Source organism: Leptidea sinapis, chromosome 13 (assembly GCF_905404315.1).
Source record: "Leptidea sinapis chromosome 13, ilLepSina1.1, whole genome shotgun sequence".
Taxonomy (NCBI): Eukaryota; Metazoa; Arthropoda; class Insecta; order Lepidoptera; family Pieridae; genus Leptidea; species Leptidea sinapis.
The window spans coordinates 14,420,952-14,445,487 of record NC_066277.1 but is presented as its reverse complement, the minus strand read 5'-3'; the positions used below and the strand labels follow the sequence as shown (position 1 = coordinate 14,445,487).

Below are 24,536 nucleotides of genomic sequence, written 5' to 3'. Positions count from 1 at the left end.
TTTTCTATATTTATTCTTCTCAGCTAATCTTTTAATTAAGTTTTTTGAATACCAAACAGGATAACAACTTTTATTTTAAATTTTTTTCTTAGGCACACATTTTTCAATTATTTTACGCAGCTCTGCATAAAATATCATTGTCATATGATTTACAGTTTGACACTCACTGAAAAGAGACGACCAATTAAGACCCTCAAGATTGTCATTGATGCCTTCATAATCAGCGTTTCCAAAATTACATTTTATGATCACATTAGGAGACAGCAAAGCTTCTTTATCATCTATTTTAAAGTTTATTTCAAGAGGCGGATGATACTTATCTATAGAGCAAGCAGAAAAGTCACTTTGTACTATTTTTATATTATTAAAGTTGCAGAAAACAAGATCTAATATTTTACCGTATGCGTTACATATGCAGTTATACTGTGATAGATTTGTTAGTGCCATAAAATCATTGATAATTGTAACTACAGGACCACTATTGGATGGGGTCATTCTTGTGCCGTGAGTATCTTCATAACTCAATTTTATGGATGGAATATTGAAATCACCAAGCACTATCACTTGTAATTGGTCATTTATAATAGTATGTTCTACATTCTTTATGAAACCTTCAATAGTTCCATATTTAAGCGGTGAAGGTATATATACTGCACATATCGAAATAGTTATTGAGTTTAGGACCATATTAACCCAGAGGTCTTCATGATCAGATTCCCACAAATCTACCCTGTAGCATTTATATTTTCTAGAAATAGCAATTAATACTCCCCCTCCATCCAATTTGCATGACTCGCTAGATTCACGATCTCGACGAAACACATTATATCTATCATCAATAAACTCATTATTCAATACTCCGCTGTGTTTCTGTGAACACTATAATATCAAAGTCCGAATTCAGTACTGCAAGATATATGTCATTAGTTTTTGTTCTTTATTTCATTATTATTATATTCTATTGTTTCATTTGCTACAATTTTCATTTGCGTTAACGGATGTGCCTCTGTCAAATTTATTTTTTTATAGAATCTTTGATTTCTTTTTTCATTTAGTTGCAATTTTTTTCTACCTAGTCTTCTATCTGTAATCTTGTTTAAAACGGAGATAGCCGAAATCCACTACGTTTTTAGCAACTTTTCGCTTTCAAACGTAGCCCGATAATACTTCTTCGCCAATCCGCCAATCGCCACTACTATTTCAAACTTATGTCAAATTACGGCACGTTTCTTACTAAACTAAATTTAAATTTTGAAAATTCTATATAATTATATATTATTATATAATACTAGTTGACCCGACAGACGTTGTCCTGTATATAATAAATAAAATAATGTTTTTTATTAATTTGTCAATAATATATCATATCATCAAGAATTATTTCGTAAAATATGCTCCCTGTTGTTGTAATGAAATTGTTTCACAGCAGAACTGTCAAACCGTGCGTCAATAAATTCTCTCATAGAAAATATGTCCATACAAAACAAATATCGGACGACGGGGGACACGTCAAAGGAAAAACAAAATTGTTGTTTGTATTTAATTCCGAACATTTTCATATTTATTCACCTATTAAACCTTCCCTGGACTTCCACAAATAATTCAAGACCAAAATTAGCCAAATCGGTTCTGCCGTTCTCGAGTTTTAGCGAGACTAACGAACAGCAATTCATTTTTATATATATAGATATATAATGAAAATGGTCCTTGCTTGAGGCTCTTTCACGCCTAATCGACTGATCGTATCGACATGAATTCATAACCATTCGATTCGAAATTTATCCTAGATGGTTTATGGCTACTTATTTTTTTTATTGGCAAGTGGCATTCTATTGTCTCTGCCTACGCCGACGGAAACAAGGCGTGAGTGTATGTATGTATGTATGTATTTTTATTGTATTTGTAATAAGATGAATAAAATTTAATTTATTTCCTTGTAAAATTCGCCCAGCTCAGCGGGCGGGAACGGCTTAAGGTATAACCCCCTTATTCATAATAGTCTGCTAACATAAAGAATTGCTTATTCTCACTCTGTCTTCTTCTATTGACCTAAGTCAGAATGAGAAAAAACACTCCTAAGCGGCTGTTTAAAGTTAGCGGACCATTATGAAAAAGGGGGTAAGTATAAAGCATTGCAATTGATTCGAATGTATTGAGACTTTAGTATTGTATTGAACGTGTCTGAAATTATATTAAATATTTTTTTTATGCTTCAGAGAAAACGTTGGCAAGATTCGAGTATTTTCAATCAAAGTAGCGCTGGCTACTATGTGTGCTGGAAAACTAATGGACAAACTGAGATGTAAGTATACTAACATTTATGGGGATAAGTTGTAATTTAGGAGCAGATGACTCGCCCAGTAGGGCGACATTATATTAAATGAATGGGCGAAAAATTTTTTTTTAAAACAAATACAAATCACCTGTAATCATACGGAGGATAAGAAGTAGAGATCTTTAGAAAACACCAAATATTATAACAAAAGTATTTACAAAAGAAAAATATTGAGGTTTTTATTTTAAACTAGTTGACCCGACAGACGTTGTTCAGTATATAATAAATAAAATACTGTTTTTTATGAATTTGTCAATAATATTTCATAACATCAAGAATTATTTCGTAAAATATGCACCCTGTTGTTGTAATGAAATTGTTTCACAGCAGAACTGTCAAACCGTGCGTCAATAAATTCTCTCATAGAAAATATGTCCATACAAAACAAATATCGGACGACGGGGACACATCAAGGGAAAAACAAAATTGTTGTTTTTATTTAATTCCTAACACTTTCATATTTATTCACCTTTTAAACCTTCCCTGGACTTCCACAAATAATTCAAGACCAATATTAGCCAAATCGGTCCAGCCGTTCTCGAGTTTTAGCGAGACTAACGAACAGCAATTCATTTATATATATATACGCTTGTACTATTGTACGCTTTGTTCAACTCTCAGGTTGTGGCTTCATCTACAGCATCTACCTTATTGAGTCTTTGAAAAAGCATTTTTCATTTCTCATACTCGGAAAGTAATGTTATTTTTATCGGATTATTGGGTGGAAAATGCTGCTTCCCTGCATAGAGAGGGAAAAACTCATACAAATTACTTCCTACCTGAGGGCCGGAATGAACTTTGAAAATAGAACTGTTGTCAGCTGTGAAGAGTTTTATGTAACGAACTAATTAAAAACAATACTGCGGCCATGTGCCTTTCTAAACAGCCAGTGTGAACATAGCGTAAACTTCTTTGAACAGAATAAGCCGCAACAATTACGCGGTGAATTCCATATTTAAAATTTAAAAAGTCGACATATATTGTCCTAATTTGACAAATAATTTTAAATAGGTACTACTAATATTATTACATATTATCAATAAATAGTTTAGATAAACAACTACTTTTATCTTCCTCATATTCGAAATGAAAAGTAAAGTGCTTAACACGGGTAAAAGAATCAATTCCTACTCGGACTATAGTAAGTCTAAATAGGTACCTCGGGAATTGTTTCTTTCGACCCTTGGTTAACAATCTACTATTCTCTATGGCCTAAAAAAGCATTGTTTACCGTACTATAATGTCGTCGATATTTTCTTCTCGTGTCGAATTTCATTGCGATATTTTTCTTTTGACAGAACAGCGTCACTATCACAGCGAACACTATCGGGTCAAATTAAACAGAATTTGTATGTTTTCAGATATATTTTCCCAACTGTCTGATGGCAATGGACACTTGCTTATGAAGAGACTGTCGGATTATCTCAGGGAAGTATTATCACTGCCCGCCGCTGTGTACGAGTCACCTTCGTTTAGTTACAACGATTCGCTGGCACTGTCGATATTCAATCAGGTATACATTACTAAAACTACTTTCCATTCAAGAAGAAAAAAAAGTATGTGTGTAGTTGGAGGTAGTTCGTGAAAAACGTTCCAAACATCACATTTTAAGGAATTCGTGTTTAAAGATTAATAAATGTAAGTGTAATCCATAAATGATTACTAATGGCCGTTCCCAATATTCAGTCTATCTCTTACTTGAGATAAAAATTACCGACGGTAAATCACCTCATCAGAACACGTCTGTCAATGGGACGGCGTATAGCTTACCAGCGATATAAGTTTGTAGGGAAATTGCAAATCACGCGTCCCAATATAAGGCGATAAGAATGACTTATCGGGTATTTTGGGACAGCTTCAGATTATTAACAGCTAATTACTGACAGTAGAATGTAGTAATTTATCTCTATCTGTAGATAGTATATTGGGAACGGCCGTAAGTCGTGATGTCATTTAAAGAGTGACAGTAGGGCTGCCATTTTTTGTCTGTCCGTTAATATTAATCGCGTGTCCGGTTTTGTGTTCTTAAGGCGACACTAAATGCCAGCGACCTTGAGCGATATGGGTTCACGGCTTCCGGCCCGCCTCTTATTATGGCTTCGGCCGGCCTTTATATGCTTACGATCCTCGTTATTCATAACTAATCTGAATAAATATACCTACACAGAAAAGGACAAGCTATAAGAATAACATTTCTGAGAGTTGTACTAAAATAATGCGCTTTTCCATGCCAAAAAACTTGTTTAACTGCAAGGAAAAGTGGTAGTTCAAAAAGGCTCTGGAGTGTTAACTATAACCAACAGCAAGCATTAGCAACCTACAAATAAGACTTAAGGATATGTGTAACAGGATTAAGTAGTGTTCATAGCTCGAAATGCTATATTTTCACCAAAAAACTTGTCTAAAAACACCTTGTTTGCGTGTTTTCTGCATTCTCTTCGCCTTAACTCAATTTCGGCATGATTGTGGTTTGGAAAGTTTTTCTGGAATTGCCAATTGTGTTACAAAAATCCTTAAATAAATAAAAAAAATCTCGTGCTATTTTAGGTGTGTGGAAAAAACAATGTTGTAATAAAGAAGGTATTAAATACAACAATTATCGTGTATTATTTTTGTAAAAAATAATTTAACTGCAATTAGAGACATTTTTTTCTATATTTTATTTTAAAACTTGTATATATATTGAAACTTATTTCATTTACGTCCATTGGTTGTGGTTCATGAGGCATATGAGTTACAAGGCGAGGCTTTGGTAGCTGAAGTATGATACAAATGGTCTAGTTGACCAGCTAACGTCATGGTGTCGAATTTGCGTGACGGTGTGCGCGCGCATCGTAAAAATTCACTCTGATATTTTTTCCCTAACGCGCTAAAGGAATATAGCTTCAATAATTATAATCACCTTGATTCGATTTCGAGAAGACTTGGGTTTTTCAAGAATCCTGAGTGGCATTCAAATTCAAATATTTTTATCCAAAATAGGATGTGACATCACTTATTGAAAGTCAAAAAACTACCACCCATTCCAAAATGAATGCCTCAGATCTGAGAAGAATGGCCGCAACAAGCTCAGCGGGCTTTTTTTTCATCGAATAAATGTGTTTACAAAGTAATATTGTACAATTAAACTTATTATTTAATAGCCAGAGGGCGGTCACTCCATTCCCAATCTGTGGTATCATTAAGAAAGTCATTTATGTTATAGTAACCTTTACCACACAAACGTTTATTTCATTGCATTGTAATGGGCAGGGCGTATCAATTACCATCAGCTGAACGTCCTGCTCGTCTCGTCCGTTATGTTATAAATAAGATCGAAGTAAGCAAAACTTACTGCAATATACAACAACTACAATAAACTTATATCCCCTGACTGTACGTGTGTTTGTCAACAGAACAACAAAGTCACTGTGAATGACTTCCTGGATACGCTGATGTCGGATCCTGGACCCCCGTGTCTCGTCTGGCTGCCCTTACTTCACCGGCTAGCCAGCGTCGAGAATGGTAAATATTTGCGTTTTAGACAAATCCCTAAAACGGGGTTTTGAGCCTCACTCGAACGGTTGGCTCAGTTGGTAAGAGCGCTCGAACAGAATCCGAGAGGCGTTGGTTCAAGTCCCGCAACGTCCATACATTTTGGTTACAAATTCAATTTGTATTATTAATCCCAGAAGTGTATATATAAACTATAATATCACTTTTGAAATAAAACGAAATTATAATTGTTAAAATGGTTGATCGAATTAAAAGAGGTAAAACCGTTCTGGGGATATTTTATTTAAATCTAATACAATTATATGTTTCACAAAAAAGAAATCCAGGTTTTACACAAATAAAACTGAAATAGTTATTTTCACCTCACCATCACATAAAGGGCGCTATTGCTACGTGAAAACTCGTTTTTGCTGCGAGCTTGAGGCAAAGTGATCTAAATTTCGAACTCCACGTGACCATTCATCCGGGAATTACTCCGCGTTAAAAATATAAACAATGCGATTCGGTGCATTCTGAAACTCATTTTAGCATTGCGTATTATCTCATTGTCACAAAAATTTAAATGTTACATATCGAAAATTTTAAGATTTAAAAATTTTACTATTGCCTTTTTAAAGAGTGTTATGCTTTTAAAGTGATTAACCTCACTTCTAGGATTAATACACAAATAAAATTTAAAAACATAATTTTATGAATGAAGCGGGAGTGGAATCCACGACCTCTCGCGTTCCGTGCGAGTGCTCTTCCAAAGCTAACTCTTCTCGAGTGTCGTATCGTCATAAAATCTTGTATGTCTTGTTCAGTTCTGAGGTTGTGGCTTCATCTACAGGATCTACTTTAAAGTTGATAACCGGCTCATAAGCATACTACATTTTATGACGACGTCACTCGAACGGTTCATAAAATTTTTTTTTAAAACTAAACTAAATTTCAATTTTTACTTAAGCAGTCTCGCCTTATATTACGTGGTATTTATTGGTCGCAGTGATAGTCGAACCCTTTTTACACGCTTTATATTAGCTTCACTTGTATGTTTGTAACCGACTTCTTTGGGCGCGATTTTGACCCACTTTAAACGGCTAGATTTCGTTCAAACTTTGTAGATTTATCGAGGACCGATGACATTACACTAATTTGATAAAATTATTCAATTTTTCAATTGCAAAATATGATTATTGTTAATTTATATAATTATTAAATCACTAATAAGCGATTTATTTATTTAAAAATATCGCGCCATCTAGTAATTTATTGTAAACTACAAAGGAAACGCGCGACATGTCAAGACAGTTCCACAAAATTAAAGTATCTAATTCGTTTAGAAGCGAATAGGTAGATGGCGGTGAATTTATATTTCCATCATAAATTATTAATGCGTGATTTAACTGATCTAATTATTATAAGAGCTAGTTCGGGGATCTCGGGCTAGCTGAATTAAGTGATCCTTCAATATAACTAAAATATTTTTATTCGCAAATATTAAAATCCCTTCATTCAATCTGAAAAAGATAACTAAAAAATAAATAATAGTTTTCTATTTTTTAGTTGAATTTTATATCAATGTGTTCTTTAGTTTTTTTTTAAACTATTATTTTTAAATAAATGTGCGTCTTCTAACTTATTTATCACGGGGTGTGATCCGAAGAGTTGTTTCATCTGATTCCTGCCGCCGAATTCCACCTTCGCACGACACGCCTCAAATGACGATATAATCCCCACCATCTGGATTATGGCATGTATTCCCGTGGTTGCAGTGGTCCACCCGCTGGCTTGCAGCGTGTGCCGGCGCGGGTCTCTGAGCGGGTTCCGGTACCGCTGTACGCGTTGCGCCGCGTATACGCTGTGCCAGGACTGCTTCTGGCGCGGTCACGTGACGCCGCCGCACAATAACGAACACGAGGTCAAGGAGTACGCCACCTACGTGAGTCATTACCACTTTAATATTAAAAGGGTACGCCCTGTACTTTCCCCGGGGCGTAAAAAGAATAGGGGCGTCCCAGGCCCATGGGTGTCGTAAGAGGCGACTAAGGGCTTTTTAGAAGTGGGAGAGTCACGCTGCCGTCTTTTGACGTCAGCACAATCGGGCCAGACTCGTCCGGGTTAATTACCACACTCGCACAGAATACCGGCGTGAAGTAGCGGCCTCGTGCCGCTATATTTCGCATAGGTTAGTGTCGAGGACCGGAGGCCATCCCTCCACCCTCCTATTCCATAAAAAAAATAAAAACCTGTACAGATAAACGCGCGTACGAATCCTTTTTGATGTGAAACATCTATAGCCGCACGTAAAACCGATTTCTGGCGTGGCGACGCATGCCGTGGCGACGCGTCGCCTTGTCACAGTAATACCGTCCTCAGAGGCAACATTGAATATAACTATTACCGAAGTCACTGATAAAACGAATTAAGTAGTCACGATTTGAAATAAATTCGTAAATTTTTGTATTTAATGAAAATAAATGTTTATTCTATCGTTATCTGGAAAAAAATCGTAATATTTTATTTTATCATTATGATCCTATCACTATTATATTAGTTCCTATCACAATATGTTCTTTTCTGCATATTACTTTTACAAAACAATGTCGATGTTTCACATCTGCCAGGCGTCCCGTGACGGCTCACATTTTTTTTTAATAAACGTGCGTCGTCTAACGGGTTTATCTCGGGGAGTGTTCCGAAGAGCTGTTGCAAATGAATCCTTTTACCAGCGGCTCCTTTGCACAGGGATGCCGGCTTAATGGGTACCACAACGGCGCCTATTTCTGCCATGAATCAGTAATGTGTAAACATTACTATGTTTCGGTCTGAAGGGCGCCGTAGCTATTGAAATTACTGGCGAATGAGACTTAACATCTTATGTCTCAAGGTGATGAGCGCAATTGTAGTGCCGTTCAGAATTTTTGGGTTTTTCAAAAATCCTGAGTGGCACAGCCTTTATGAAATTAAGGGATGGGACAAGCGTAACGTTCAGCTGATGGTAATTGATACGCCTTACCCATTACAATGCAGTGCTGCTCAGGATTCTTGTAAAACCCAAATATTCTGAGCGGCACTACAATTGGGCTCGTCACCTTGACACATCAGATTTTAAGTCTCATTTGCCCAGTAATTTCACTAGCCACGGCTCCCTTCAGACTGAAACACAGTAATGTCTACACATACTGGTTCGCGGCAGAAAAAGGCGCCGTTGTGGTACCCATAATCTAGCCGGCTTCCTGTGCAAAGGAACCTCCCACTGGTAAAACCTCTCGCTGGAATTTACGGAGGAGCTTCACGGAGTTATGTTTCGGTCATCTCTCTCTGTTTTAATTATAGTTTTTTTTGCAGAAATCACCATCGAAGCAAATAGGAGCTACGTTGCGCAAGTCTTTTCGCTGCGTGCCCGAGCGAGCTCGTGCCACTCTACCACGGTACCCTGACCAGCCTGAACGGACTCTCGACCTCAGCCATATTGTGTGAGTTAATAATTCTACCCCGTGTGCGCGATTACTTAACACCCCCGTGGAATGTACTCTAAATACATTCTAGGCCGCTTAGGTTCAACCCACTTTTATATCTTCCTCATACTAGTACCAACTATAGACAAAATACATTCCTTTGGCGAGCAAGTAATAATTTTAATAAATTATGTAGTGATAATACAATCGATCTTTTCCAGACTAACTTCATGTCAATAAGTATTAAGATAGTAGTTAAAAGTAGTACTGTAATGTCACTGAATCTTTACTTGTGTAATAACTGTTTTAATTATTTAATTGATTTAAATTGTGCATTGTATTTTATTAGTTTACTTTAGTGTTTATTAGTATCGTTGAAATTAATTATTCTGTAACTACTGGCGGAGACCTATAATTGGGTCACAGTTATGTAAATTAACATATAAGGTAGCTAATAGCTGTTGGTCTTCCTAATAAATAAATGTTTTTTTTAGCAAATTAAATTTGTTTGAAATTCTTAAATATTTTGAGTTACGTTGTTACACAAAATAATGTTGATCAAGAAGCGTTTGCGCAGTCTCAGTATTGACGTACAATAAACAGCTAAACTCGCAATCACGCTCAAAATCGTCTATTAGGCAGTTTTCGTTTAGTTGCGTTACGACCTCGCTTTGAAAACAACGCCACGCTATTACCAAATGTTCAGTGAGAAACTGTCCAAATATATAGTATTTCAGGTGAGTGCCAATTACATTTCAATTTCTAGAACAAAATGTTCTTGTCTCGTGTTCGCGTCTTACTAGCGCGTGACGTAGTGTTACTACTTCTTATGGGCGTATAAACTATACAATAGACTTTAAGCATTACTGCCACGAAATAAGGTGTTACTTTGAATGTATGTAGATAACATTAAAACATACATTGATTGTCCGAGCGTTGTATATACTTATACATTAGCCTATGCTAACTTTAAACAGCCGCTTAGGAGTGTTTTTTCTCATTCTGACTTAGGTCAATAGAAGAAGACAGAGTGAGAATTAGCAATGCTTTAAGTTAGCAGACTATTTTGAATAAGGGGGTAAGTATATACAACGCTTGGACATTTTTGACGACTTTAATAGGCGATTGGGAGTCTATTTGTTTATAGAACGTCAAGGAGTCTCAGTTAATTATTTTCGATGATAAACAACAACCAATGGGGCATTCCACATGAAGCGCAGTGGTAAATAATGTTGATGCTTCCGATTTTAGTTATATTCGATTATGAAATACATATGTATGTCCCCGACCCGGATACACAATATTTTTGCGGTACTATATTTTAAAGCTGTCAGGGAAAATAAAAATAGAATTCCAACACAACCTACTGTACAGATTTTATAATTATAATTTTTAACCTTTAAATATATACTCTTGGAATTATTAACCATCACTTTATCACTGCAGAATAGTTAATTTAATCCCTAGAAAGACATTGTAGACCCTTCACCACCCCTCTCCTCTTCTACTCGCGTCATACTTCACACCGCTACACTAGCGCCACCTGTCAGACACCCGCTGCTCACTTCACTTGACTCGTTACAATATATAGTTATCGGGTACTAAAATTCCTAAAACCCGTACCAAGTGTTACAAGTAACCACAATAGTGCTGTCTGCTTCACGTGGAATGCCCCTTCTTTCAAGTAACTGTTTAACATTTTAACACTTACATTTGTAAATAGGCCACCATCTCCCGTACCGACACACAACGGTTTCCCCGAGTACGTGGCCAGCTACGTGAACACGGGGTCGCTTGATAGTCGCTCCTCGAGGTCCACACATAGAAGTACGTATTTATATTACATTTTGGTATATATTATTAGTACATGTGGTCGTTAACTATGGGCCTGATGAGAAAGCTCATGGTTGATGCTCCCTGCGAGATCGAATCGAAATAGTATATTATGCACCTAAGGAGAAAAGTAGGAATATTGACAATAGCGGCTGGAAATGTCCTACTTATCGTTTCGTGAGATATGTAGTCGTCTTGCCGGGAGAGAATCGGCCACTTTTGTCCCTCGTACCAGGGACTAAAAGACAGCTTTTCTTTGAGGCGGGGAAAAAACAATTTTTGTATGTTGAAAATTAATGTTTTGCTTCCCTGTCGTGGATGTATATTGATGTAATACGCACACATCAATATATCGTTGTATGGCAACCCTATGTGTAATTTTAAAATCGATTCTTTGTGTGAGACTGTGTCAATTCGATTTTGTTCTATAACATGTTTTGCTAATCAATTATTAATGTATTTAAGGTATAGCGGATCATATATCACGCGGTGTGGACGACGAGCATAGACTGATAGCGCGCTATGCGGCGAGACTAGCGCACGAAACACGCACTATGGTATGTATGTATCTCATACACACGTTGACACCCCTATGCAAATTTCAATCGTTCGCTGTATGTATCAGTTAGTATAAAATTATCATAGACATGGTCTTCGCGCGAGATTTTATTCTCGAAACTGTCCGCACTCACTGCCTGTTTCAGCACAAGTGTTTTTTTTAATGAAAATAAGGGACGAGATGAGCAGCACTTTCAGCTGATGGTAATTGAAACGCCCTGCCCATTACAATGCTGTGCCGCTCAGTATTCTTGAAAAACCCAAAAATTGTGAGTGGCGGCTTGAGAAGTAAGATGTTAAGTCTCATTTGCCCAGTAATTTCAATAGCTATGGCGCCCTTCAGACCGAAAAGCACAGTAATGTTTACACATTACTGCTTCACGGCAGAAATAAGCGCCGCTGTGGTACCCTAGTCCTAATCTAGCCGGCATCCTGTGCAAAGGAGTCTCCCACTGGTGTTAGTGTCTTTGTTAGATGTAATCCGCCGGCTGAACGCATGTAATCCACGCTCACAAACCGCGGATGGAATCACGCACCCACAATCCAAGGACGATGAAGGTCATGGCAATATTTAGATTACATCTGCAGTCGACATGGATTGCATCAAGCAAGGTGAACCCTTATGGGACGCTGGATTACACCCGTCTAGAAAAGGCTATAGGAAACTAGTGTTTTGTATTGGTCAGTACGCTCAAGGTCGTATAACGCGTGTAAGCCGAGAGTGTCATGATCGATACTTACGCGTTTCATATTCATGACGCTTACGGGGAACAAAAAATAACATTATATACAACCCATCGAAAAACAGTAACAAATATTTACGTAATATTTATCTAATCTAAATATATAAAAATGAATAGCTGTTCGTTAGTCTCGCTAAAACTCGAGAACGACTGGACCGATTTGGCTAATTTTGGTCTTGAATTATTTGTGGAAGTCCAGGGAAGGTTTAAAAGGTGAATAAATAGGAAAATGCTGCTAAATTAAATAAAAACAACAATTTTTTTTTCCTTTGATGTGTCCATACATAATTTCTATGAGAGAATATTTTATTGACGCACGGTTTGACAGTTCTGCTGTGAAACAATTTCAGTACGACAGCAGGGTGTATATTTTACGAAGTAATTTTTGATGTTGTGATATATTATTGACAAATTCATATAAAAAAAAATATTTTATTTATTATATACAGAACAACGTCTGTGGGGTCAGCTAGTAATTAATAAATTTACTGGTAATCCTGCCTATAACACTAAGTTGTTATTCATTATTTATTTAGGACCACGTTATTCGTAATAATAATAATATTTAATCACAACTCCTGACTAGTATTTCCAAATGTTTGCCTTGTTTTTTTTATTTTATTAAGGTTTTTAATACACAAGTAAATAAATTAATTTAATTTAGTAATAACACAATTGGCACACGTGCTAAGGTACGCGAAGCTAATTATGAACAGCTGTACAAATCATTATAAATGTAATAGTACAGAAATATGTATGCGAGAAATTCCTGCGATATATGCATGCCCATGTTATGGATGGGTTATATTACTGAAATCGCGTTATAGAGAGGATAGGGGGGATTAGTGTATATACATTAAACATTTTTGAATATTGCTTCATAAAAAGAATTTCATCATCATATCAGCCGGATGATGTCCACTGCTGGACATAGGCCTCCCCTAAAGATCTCCACGAGATGCATTTAAAAAAAAGTATGTTTCTATATATATAGTGTACTATAGTGTACTATGGTGTACTATAGTGTACTATATATTATATAGTAACATACTTTCTTTTTAAAATGTATCTCGTGGAGATCTTTAGGGGAGGCCTATGTCCAGCTGTGGACATCATCCGGCATCCTTGCAATATAAAACTTGCCATTAGACCCAAAATTAACCGGGATATCATTAAACACTTTTAATATAGATGAAAACACTGATATTTTCCTTTCAAACTTTCTTAATTTTAAAAAACAAATTTATATTGCTCTCCAAAATTTATAGATTTTAGATTTTAAAATATCACATGTATTTCGTATAGTAATGTTGTGCCTACCTTTAATTTAACTTCATTTAAACTATTTTATTATATTTGTTTAATTCTTAGTGCATAAGTTAATAAATTGTATTTAGTTGGTAAGCCTTTATGAATAAATTAAATAAAATAAAAACACTTATTATTGCACTAGAGCTCTAATGTAAAGTAATCTATGATGAAAAATGTATAAAGGAACAAATAAAACTAATTTGCCATAGTCACTTATTGATATTCAAAAACTACCACCAATTCAAAAATTATGCCTCAGACCTGAGAAGAACAGGCGCAAGAATATCAGCAAACTTCTCTTTTTTTATAAAAAAATATAGTTACAATGTAATATTGTACAATAAAACTTATTATTCAATAGCCTGAGGGCGGTCGCTTCAGTCCCAATCTATGGTATCATTAAGAAAGTCATTTGTTCGATCATCTCCCGCCATTTCAAATATTTTTTGACATTAATATTAAATTACAAAATGGAGTAGTTTGATGTATTGTTTTGTTGTTTTATTTTAGCCACGCGCAGGCAGATCAGCTTCCCTCACACCTGAATTGGTAAGATATATTAATTGAATTTTAACATTTTTTTTTTCGGGATAAGATTTTTTTCATAGAATAAAGGAAATAACAACATATACTTATATATTATATGATGATTTGAGTAAATTTTTCTTAATATATTTGATTCAGTAATATTTTGAATTAATATTACGCCTACAGTAATATATTAGTTAGCGATGATAAAATATTAGTTGATATAATCCAAAAACATTTAATTATAAATGACTTTGAAATATTAACTAAAATTTGCATAATTATTGATCTAAGAAATTCAAATACTTGAAAAACGACGCCATTGGTCAGAACGAATTTGACGTAATGTAATATAATAATAATAATATAAATATATTAATCAAACACACACTATTTAAATAATGCATCATAATATACATTGAAACTTTTCACCAAATCTATTCAATTTCACTTATAAGAGACTGATATACATAATGATACAGCACTTATGTTGCACAATACGTCAGCTGTATAGCTACAGATATACTGCTTTAAGCATATCGCTGACGCGAACTTACGAGATTTCACACATCCAAAGTCGTAACTATGTATGTTTATAAGCTTTTAAATTATTTAATTATCGCGTGCGCGAGTCATGAGCATGTTGGTGACGCGAACCATTAGATTATCCCCTACCAAAAAGTGCCCAACGCAGCTGAAGAAGTGTTCACTTCAAAAACCAGTAATGCCACAAGAAAACCAGTTAAACCACAAACATCTTTAACTCCACTCTTTTTAAATACCACTAATTCACATTTATCATAACAAATCTCTTGACACTCATGCTTTCACGATGATGTTTATCGTTTCAGGGTCGTTCTTCATCCGAAGGTTCAGAAGTGGACGCGGCGCGACAGCAGCGCGAACTGATATCTCAATTGGAAGCCAAGAACAGAGAGATCATGAGAGAGATAGCTAGACTCAGGTCAGGAGAGTTTTAGGACTCTAAGTTAAATCTAACTAGTGGGTGGCTCCCTTGCACAGGATGCCGCCTAGATTATGGGTACCACAACGGCGCCTATTTCTGCCGTGAAGCAGTAATATGTAAGCATTACTGTGTTTCGGTCTGAAGGGCGCCGTAGCTAGTGAAATTACTAGACAAATGAGACTTAACATCTGATGTCTCAAGGTGACGAGGGCAATTGTGGTGCCGATCAGAGTTTTTGGGTTTTTCAATAATCCTGAGCGGCACAGCATCGTAATGGGCGGTGCGTATCAATTACCATTGGCTGAACGTCCTGCTCGTCTCGTCCCGTCCCTTATTGTCAAAAAAAATATATAACGGACTATCTTATAGGTTACCTACAATTATTGAACACATTTAAGAGAAAAAGAAATGTACATAAAAAATCTCAAGCAAAAGCAAATCATTGACAAACTAATACAAAATAACTGTTATTCAAAACTTGACCTACACCGCTCCTAATCAATCAATCCAACTACATAGATTGATATAATTTCATTCCTTAAACAGCATGTAGTATTTTTTTATATTGTTATTTAGTACATACTTTTTAACCGATTTTTTTAAAAGTTTACACAACACTCAAATATAATAATAAAAAAAATAATTTTATGAAATAAAATGCAAATACCAGCCATTCAATTCTTATGCATTCTTTTCTGATTAAATTCTTTTCGCAGCCTTTTAAAAAAAGATTTAGCGGGCACATAGTTTGCCCGTATCGTAGGATGTCTAAATGTTCAATATACCTATAAATGAAGACCAATACAAGAAAAGAAAAGCAATGAAGATCAGAGGATTTTCATAAAACTTTGTAAAGCATATTTGTACGTAATAGGTGACGAACTTCCATACAAGAGCACTTTCCGAGCGGGTGTATATATCCAGATGTTATGTGACTTTTGTTAAGTGTTAATTCCGCCAAGATGTCTTCAACCAATTCGATACGTGTTTTGCTCCTACACATGATGCTCAGGAGATGTTGATTCGCCATATTCTGGCAAGAGACTGATCACTGAATTGAATGAGCTTTTTTTTGCGCCCAGACAAAGGGAAAAGGCTACCCTCCGGGATAACGACGGGAGGGAGGTGGTGAATGCTCATGCATACCAACGCAGCCTAAGTCTGCGCTGGTTATGTGGTACTCACTTAAAACCTAGGTGCCTACCCTCTAAACACCACCTGAGGTTGGCTTTGGCCAAGTGCCCTCTAAGCCTTCATCGAAGGCGATCTTCTCTTGGGGAGAAAGAGTACTCTCTATGGAGTATCCGCTGAGATTCTTGGATGAGCCGCAAACCGCTCTTTTATACCCTCGTCGGATGAATGGCGCGCTGTGATTGGTCGGCTTTTGTGACGTATCAACACCGGTATAGATACGTAATAATGGTGTTATATGTAGGTATGTAGTTCAAAGAGTATTTTATGGAAATCTAATACTTTGGTACAGACGTCAGCAGGAAGCCGAGGCTGGTAGTGGCACCGCTCCCCCGCTAGTCTCCGAGCTAAGGGCGCTCAGGCAGAGAAAGGATGAACTGGAGGGCCACCTATCTTCGCTGCAGGAGTCCAGGAAGCAACTCATGCATCAGCTGGAGGGGCTGATGAGGATGCTTAAGGTAATGTTCACGCTAATGAATAACTGTATGTACAGAATTCGTCATGGTACTAATGCCACCACACCTATTTCTGTCCGTATACACTTCAAAATGCTCTAGAAAATATTTCATTTTAAATTTTAAGTTAACTTGTTTTGAAATTTACAGTATGGAATACACTTATATGCAATAAATTTAGTAGCCATGTTGTTAAACACCTTAATATATATAGTTTTAAGATATATAGAAAATACTCGTCGAATAAAAACAAAGCCGAAGTATGGAACTAACCACAAAGTACACCAAAATAAGCATCGACTGCTATATCTATACATTGCATTTACACTACGTTGCGTCACAAATTCTCGTACAACTCTGTAAGAGCGACAATATCATAGCACGAATCTATCATAAATGACGTTTTTAGTTTACAATAACCAAGCTTGTTTGTCTAGCAACCCGTAACATAAACCGCATAATGATACCTCGACTATTGTAAACAAGTGGATATAGCGTCTCAAGTGGCCGGCGCCGGCTTTGGCGCAAAAATAGCTCAGCACGTGGCTTCTGCGGGCGCGCGAGACGTGTTGGGATATCAGAGGCTAAAATATTCTTTGTCAATAAGCAGCAATCTAAAACATTTATTCAGCTTAGATTACGTTTTCTGAGTTTAGAACCCGATTCGGACCGCGACAGTTGACACACGATTAAGGAGATAAAGTGTGCTTACAATGTTTTTAATCACACTTTTGCCGTTCCGCTATCAGACTGAAAATGATTTGTTCTTATATGTGTATTGAACATCAATGTTAATCACCGCCGGGAGCGCAATAGATGTCACCGTTGACACTCAAAACAGAATCCCCGGTTCGATCTTCGCCCGCGAATATTTTTTGGTTTTCGAATTAATATATACGCTTCAACGATTTATAAAGTCGTTAATGCTCTTGTGATTCCTCTTGTGTTACATCAGAAGACCTGTAATTTGTTCTTTTGTCCTCCTACTGCATAAAAAGATAATTGTTATCGCATTTGCTCACGATAAACAAGAAGGGAACGATATCAGTGCTATTATTAGTTCAAAAAACACTTTAACGCTCAAAGTATTGGATAACTAGGTGGCATAAACTTGAATCCTTGAACATTGACAAGCGACGTTGCCACGCTGTGCAAACTATCACGTCGCTGTTACGTACTTAACTTGCATGCCTAAAATTCGCCCGCGTGCACCGCTTTTTTACCGCGTCAGGGTACGTTTATTACTTGTATTTTCATTTATTGCATAAAAGTGAACTCCATTATCATTAATATAAATGCGTGTTAGTATTTTGGCCGAATTTTGACGATGATCTTAGAAATCATAGTACTCATTAGCACCGCCGACCTTTAAAGAAGGTGTACGTGCCTTTTTTTAAGGTACGCATGTCGCATCGTACCAGAAACACCGCACAAGGAAGCTTATTCCACAGCTTTGTAGTATATTTAAGAAAATTCCTTGAAAACCGCACTGTGGAGGACCGCCACAAATCCAGATGATGGGGATGATATCTTAATATGTGGCGTGTCGTGCGAAGGCGGAATTCGGCGGCAGGAATCAGGTGAAACAGCTCTTCGTAACATTCCCCGTGATAAATGCGGTATTGTCTCCTGCCCATACATAAAGAAGCGACGTCTCTACGCATGTGTTTCTGTCTTTACTATTGACTATTGACAGTTCATATGTTATGTGTAATATTATCTTTTAATACATTGTATAGACTCAACAATCTTCGCCCCGGTCGACACCAAACTCGTCTCCACGCTCCACCAAGAGTCCGCCGCTCCCCGGGGCGCACGTGCAACCTTCCGCGCCAGAAAGGTGAATATGAGGGTATTTGTGAAAAGCATTAACAATAAACAACTAGACTCCCAATCGCCTAGTAAAAGGTCGTCAAAAAATGTCCAAGCGGCGTTGTGTATACGTTATACATTAACTTATACAAATAACATTAAAAAATTCATTCAAAATAACACTTTGTTTTAGCAATTGAAATGTAATTATTTAGCAAAATGTTAAAAAAGTTTGTTACTCAGTTTTGTTAATTTAAAGAGGAACTTCCCTGAAATCGGTTTACGTTTTTTGCGTGATTGCGTGGCGTTGTATTCAAAGCGCGGTCGAAACACTCAGTCTAATAATCGCGTAGGCAAAGTTTTGCTTTAGACAATTTGTGTGCGCGATTGTGAGTCTTACTTGTTTAGTGTACGTCAATTATTAAAGGACATTATGAATGTATATTTATTCACAGAGAGTCCCACGGCCGTGGCGCCGTCCGAAGTGCGCCTCAAACGCCGTCACTTGGAGATAGAGAACGCGTGGATATGACACACAGCTTAGGTAAGGACGTGTGCCTATTCATTTTTTTAATAATGTAGAAAGAACAATAGCAGTCGATGTTGGACATAAGCATCCAGATAACCAAAAAAATAAATATATATACATATATATATATATATATATATATATATTTACTAGAAATAATATTAGCTTGTTACTGTTGTCTTGTCTATTTTTCAAACCTGACACGTTACTGCTTTATTATATTATAACATTGTGTGTATTATAATATAATCACATTTTTTTTTAGATTTAATCGTAAATAAACTTTGAATTCGAGCGCAAAAAAATCGCCCTGTATGTCTTTGATTATTCTGGCATCATATGACGCGCCTAACGAACGACTATCCTAACAAATATTATGAGAAGAAAGGCGATCATGTACCCACACACCAAAATTTCAATACATCTCCGATTCGCCGTAGCTTTAGTATCTTCGAGTTCTATTTATTGGAGCTATTGACAGAACCAGATACTAACCAATCTATTGCTTAGCGGCATCATAATGCAGATGCATAACAGTGTCAATATGCCCTTAGTTCTCGGTATCACAAATCATGCTTATCTGAGACTTAAGCGGTACCTCCACTAGCGATTGCATCGATACGACATAAAATTAAGAGTAATAGTACAGAAATTTCACTTAGTTTACATCTTTGAAAATAATAGCTACCTTAAAGCTATATGTACAGTATGAATTTAATTCGGCATACGCTTACAACTACTTCAGTAAATATAATAAAAATATAAGTAAAATAAATAAATTCTCGTTGACAAAATCTTTAAAATCATGGCTAATAGTATTAAAATACGAAGATACAGAAAATGTTCTTAAAATTAAAACTTAATATTCAATTACTAACATTTATTTAATCTTGTGCACAGTTTGACATACTAACAAATACTTAAAAAAAAACACACACACACTCACACACACTTACACACACACGCACTCATACACATACACGCACACACACATACCTCTTTTTAGTGAGTTTGCTAATTATGTTTAATAATGGATAGCCTTTCGGAAGGACCTAGCCTCTGCAACTCAGGGTATCCTATCGCAGAGGGTAGGGCACAAAAACATTTTGTACCACATATTATTAGTTGAATAAAGGATTATTATTATTTGCGAGTGTTCGGGTTACCAGATGATAAGTGATTACTACTGCCGCCATTCTGCAACAGCAGAGGAATCACAGCAGCAGTGCCCGCCTTTTAGAAAAGTGTACGGGCTTTTTCGAATCTATATATCCAAGTTTGTGGCGTGTCGTGCGAAGTAGGAATCCGGCGGCAGGAATCAGGTTAAACATTTTTTCGGAGAACTTCCCGTCTCGTGGAGGTGGCGTCTTAAGGCGACACTAAATGCCAGCGACCTTGAGCGATATGAGTTCACAGCTGCCGGCCCGCCATCTATGTGACAAAGCCAATATTTTCAAAATTCTTGCGTGGAAAACAGTGTATATGCTTACAATCCTAGTTATTCACTACTTATCTGAATAAATGAATAACTTTTCTGAGAGAAGTACCAAAAAAATGCGTCACGCCATGCCAAAATACTTGTTTAACTTCAAAGAAAAGTGGTAGTTCAAAAAGGCTCGGCAGTGTTAACTATAACCAACTGCAAGCATTAGCAACCTACAAATAAGACTTAAGGATATGTGTAACAGGATTAAATAGTGTTCATAGCTCGAAATGCTATACTTTCACCACAAAACTTGTCTAAAAACAACATGTTTGCGTGTTTTCTGCTTACTCTTCGCCTTAAAGAGAAAATGTATCATTACCTTGGAACTGACGACCGATACAGCGAAGTGGTTAGGGACCCTGCCTACTGAACTAGAAGTCCCGGGTTTGAATCCCAGTAGGTGCAAGCATTTATATGATGAATATGGATGTTTGTTTCTGAGTCATGGATGTTTATCTGTAAATACATAATATAAACATCCATGACATCAAACATACATAAATATGTGTGTTTAAGTATGTATATTGTATTATTATATAATATCAATGTCTTGTAGCCATAGTACAGTCTATGCCTAGTCGGGGCTAGATAATTTGTGTAAAAGTGATATGGCGTATGAACGTGACGTCACTCGAACGGTTGGCTCAGTTGGAAGAGCGCTCGCACAGAACCCGAGAGGTCGCGGGTTCATAAATTTTGTTTTCAAATTTTATTGGTGTGAGTAATAAGGATAAAAAATCTGTTCTGTATATTGTATTAAATATATCGTTGTCTTTGTACAGGCTAATGCCTAGTTTGGGGCTAGATAATTTGTGTGAAAGTGTGTAAATATTATAAATATTGGAACACAACAGTATAAGTCTACATTTATTTTCGGCAGAAACACATGTGACACACGGACAGTCAATACATATAAATACACAAACTACATCAATAAGTCTCGGCGCAAAACAGGGATTACTCTAATTAGAGAGCATAGTTCTTCAATGTGAGCTACATTTCGCTAGTCACGGGAACGTATGTGCCTGCACATATTTACCAGTGGGAGGCTCCTTTGCACAGGATGCCGGCTAGATTATGGGTACCACAACGGCGCCTATTTCTGCCGTGAAGCAGTAATATTGTGTAAACATTACTGTGTTTCGGTCTGAAGGGCGCCGTAGCTAGTGAAATTACTGGGCAAATGAGACTTAACATCGTATGTCTCAAGGTGACGAGCGCAATTGTAGTGCCACTCAGAATATTTTTGAGTTTTCAAGAATACTGAACGGCACTACATTGTAATGGGCAAGGCGTTCCAATTACCATCAGCTGAACGTCCTGCTCGTCTCGTCCCTTATTTTCATTTAAATAAAATATAGATCCAGACGCTATTGTTATATCTATCCTGTTTATGTGTAGGTGGAATGGAGAGCATGGGCGGTGAGAGCAGGGGTTATCATCAAAACCAAAGACCGACTACAAGTGAGTACATTTATTATGTTCAGGTTTGTCTGCCAGACGGGTGGGTAGAGCTTTACAAATTCAAATTCAAAAAAATCTTTATTCACTCTAAAACTATATAAGTTACTAGCCGTTCCCACCCGCTTCGCTGGGCGAATTTTAAAAGGAAGGAGCGTTGAAATTCGAAAAATAAGAAGCCATTAACCATCTAGGATAAATTTCGAATGGTGGTTTTTTTTTTGAGTTTCATGTCAATACGATCAGTGGTTTAGGCGTGAAAGAGCCTCAAACAAAGACCATTTTCGATATATATATATATTCTTGACAGACGTTGTTCTGTAGTTGTTATAATGAAATTGCTTCACAATAGAACTGTCAAACCGTGCGTCATTAAATTCTCTCACAGAAAATATTTCCGATACAAAACAAATATTGGAAATAAAAATAATTATGGGTCCTAAATCGAAATAAGAACTATCCTATCTCTCAAGTTGGACTAAACTGCACTCCATGAAGTAATCACCATTTAAATCCGTTCGTTAGTTTAGGAGTCTATCGCGGACAAACAATGTGTCATGTAATGTATAAATATTAAGATTTAGTGCAAGTCAGGATGAAGTAAACAAGTTACAATAGCATTTAATTTGAGTGTAACAGTATTCATGTATACTTAATATTATAAAGAGGAAAGATTTGATTGTTTGTTTGCATTGAATAGGCTCCGAAACTACTGAACCGATTTGAAAAATTCTCTCACTGTTGGAAAGCTACACTACCCCGGGTGATATAGGCTATATTATATATTTTTTTAAATTAGGGATCCTTACTAAAACTCCAATAATGTAACCCGAGGTGTAATAAAAATTACCTAAAATATTTTATACATCGGTTGTGCTGCGAAAAGTATTCATGGCTTTGCAGAACACATAATTATTTACAAAAAGTGTTGCGACAGCGTATTATGTTATGAGTGTTCATTCATTTTTTTCTTTCGTCCTGTGTGTACGCAGACTAAGTTGCGGGGTATCAGCTATTAACAATAAATTTAGAAACAATAATCCCAACTAAAATCATTCAAATAATCTTTCACATTATAATAGGCCTTAGATGTTAATTAATTTTTTATGATGCATTAGTTATTTAGTTGGTAATTTTTTAATATCATTTGGGAGTTTATTAAAAAATATAACACAGTCCACTTTAAAAGATTTAGAGCAATTTTACGGAGCCTAGTAGAGACTCCTCGTGTCACCTTCCTAACATACTACTTCCGCATTTTTGAATCCCGTTCCGAAGAGCTGTTTACTAATGTAATGCACAACACTACACAATCTAAGATATCATCCTTACTACATGTATGCGTTCAATCGCAGGTCGTTCAGCACAGAATCACACTTGAATTTGTAACGTTTTTTTGCGCCCAGACAGGGAAAGGACTACTCTCCGCTATATATACTGTTTAGCCGAGTGGTTAGCGAGCCTACCTACTAAGCTAGAGTGCCCGGGTTCGAATCCCGGTAGGTGCAAGCATTTATATGATGAATATGGATGTTTGTTTCCGAGTCATGGATGTTTATATGTATGTTTAAGTAAGTATATTGTATTAAATATATCGTTGTCTTGCAACCCATAACACAGGCTTTATGCCTAATTTGGGGCAAGATAATTTGTTTAAAAAGTGTGTCAATATTATTACATATTATTATTATAACGACGGGAGGGAGGTGGTGAATGCTCATACATACCAACGTAGCCTAAATTTGCGTTAGTAATGTGGTTCTCACGTAAAAACCTAAGTGCCTACCCACTAAACACCACCTGAGGTTGGCTTTGTGCAAGTGCCCTCTAAGCCTTCATCAAAGGCGATCTTCTCTTGGAGAGAGAGAGAGAGACGCAAGCGGCACTCCCTTTGGAGTATCCGCTGGGATATAGCACAGAAGGTGCTATCTAATTGCGACAAGTGACAACAGAAGGATGATCACCAACTGGAGTCATATAACGTTTTAGAACAATACAGTGTGTGGTTAAATGATATAAAATACACTGTATTTGTCTGCGCATATTTTGATTAAATTCGTTCTGCGTTTAGTACAAATTCAAATATTTTTATGTAAAATAGGATATAAAATCATTTATTGAAAGTCAAAAACTACCACCCATTCCAAAAGGTATGCCTCAGACCTGAGAAGAACGGGCGCAACAAACTCAGCGGGCTTCTTATTTTATATAAAAACATGGTTACAATGTAAAATCGTACAATAACATTTATTGTTTAATATCCTGTGGGCGGTCGCTGCTCAATTCCCAATCTGTGGTATCATTAAGAAAGTAATTTACATTATACTAGCCACATAAACGTTTTTTAAGAATTCTTTTGAATTTCTTAATACATTTGTTTTGAACATTATCT

The 24,536-nt window shown here is 36.5% G+C and overlaps 1 protein-coding gene across 2 annotated transcripts in view; it reads left to right on the top strand.

The window, feature by feature from the left end:
- The window catches only part of LOC126967628 (dystrobrevin beta), a 42,848-nt gene that overhangs the window by 7,811 nt on the left and 10,501 nt on the right, over window positions 1–24,536 (top strand). For both annotated transcript variants that reach the window (XM_050812190.1, XM_050812189.1), the window contains exons 4-16: window positions 2,217–2,302; window positions 3,697–3,848; window positions 5,731–5,839; window positions 7,585–7,751; window positions 9,161–9,288; window positions 10,994–11,097; window positions 11,569–11,660; window positions 14,226–14,264; window positions 15,095–15,207; window positions 16,694–16,859; window positions 18,596–18,696; window positions 19,124–19,212; window positions 22,085–22,147. In XM_050812190.1, coding sequence (XP_050668147.1) covers window positions 2,217–2,302; window positions 3,697–3,848; window positions 5,731–5,839; window positions 7,585–7,751; window positions 9,161–9,288; window positions 10,994–11,097; window positions 11,569–11,660; window positions 14,226–14,264; window positions 15,095–15,207; window positions 16,694–16,859; window positions 18,596–18,696; window positions 19,124–19,212; window positions 22,085–22,147 — 1,409 coding nt within the window. The remainder of the gene's footprint in view (window positions 1–2,216; window positions 2,303–3,696; window positions 3,849–5,730; window positions 5,840–7,584; window positions 7,752–9,160; window positions 9,289–10,993; window positions 11,098–11,568; window positions 11,661–14,225; window positions 14,265–15,094; window positions 15,208–16,693; window positions 16,860–18,595; window positions 18,697–19,123; window positions 19,213–22,084; window positions 22,148–24,536) is intronic.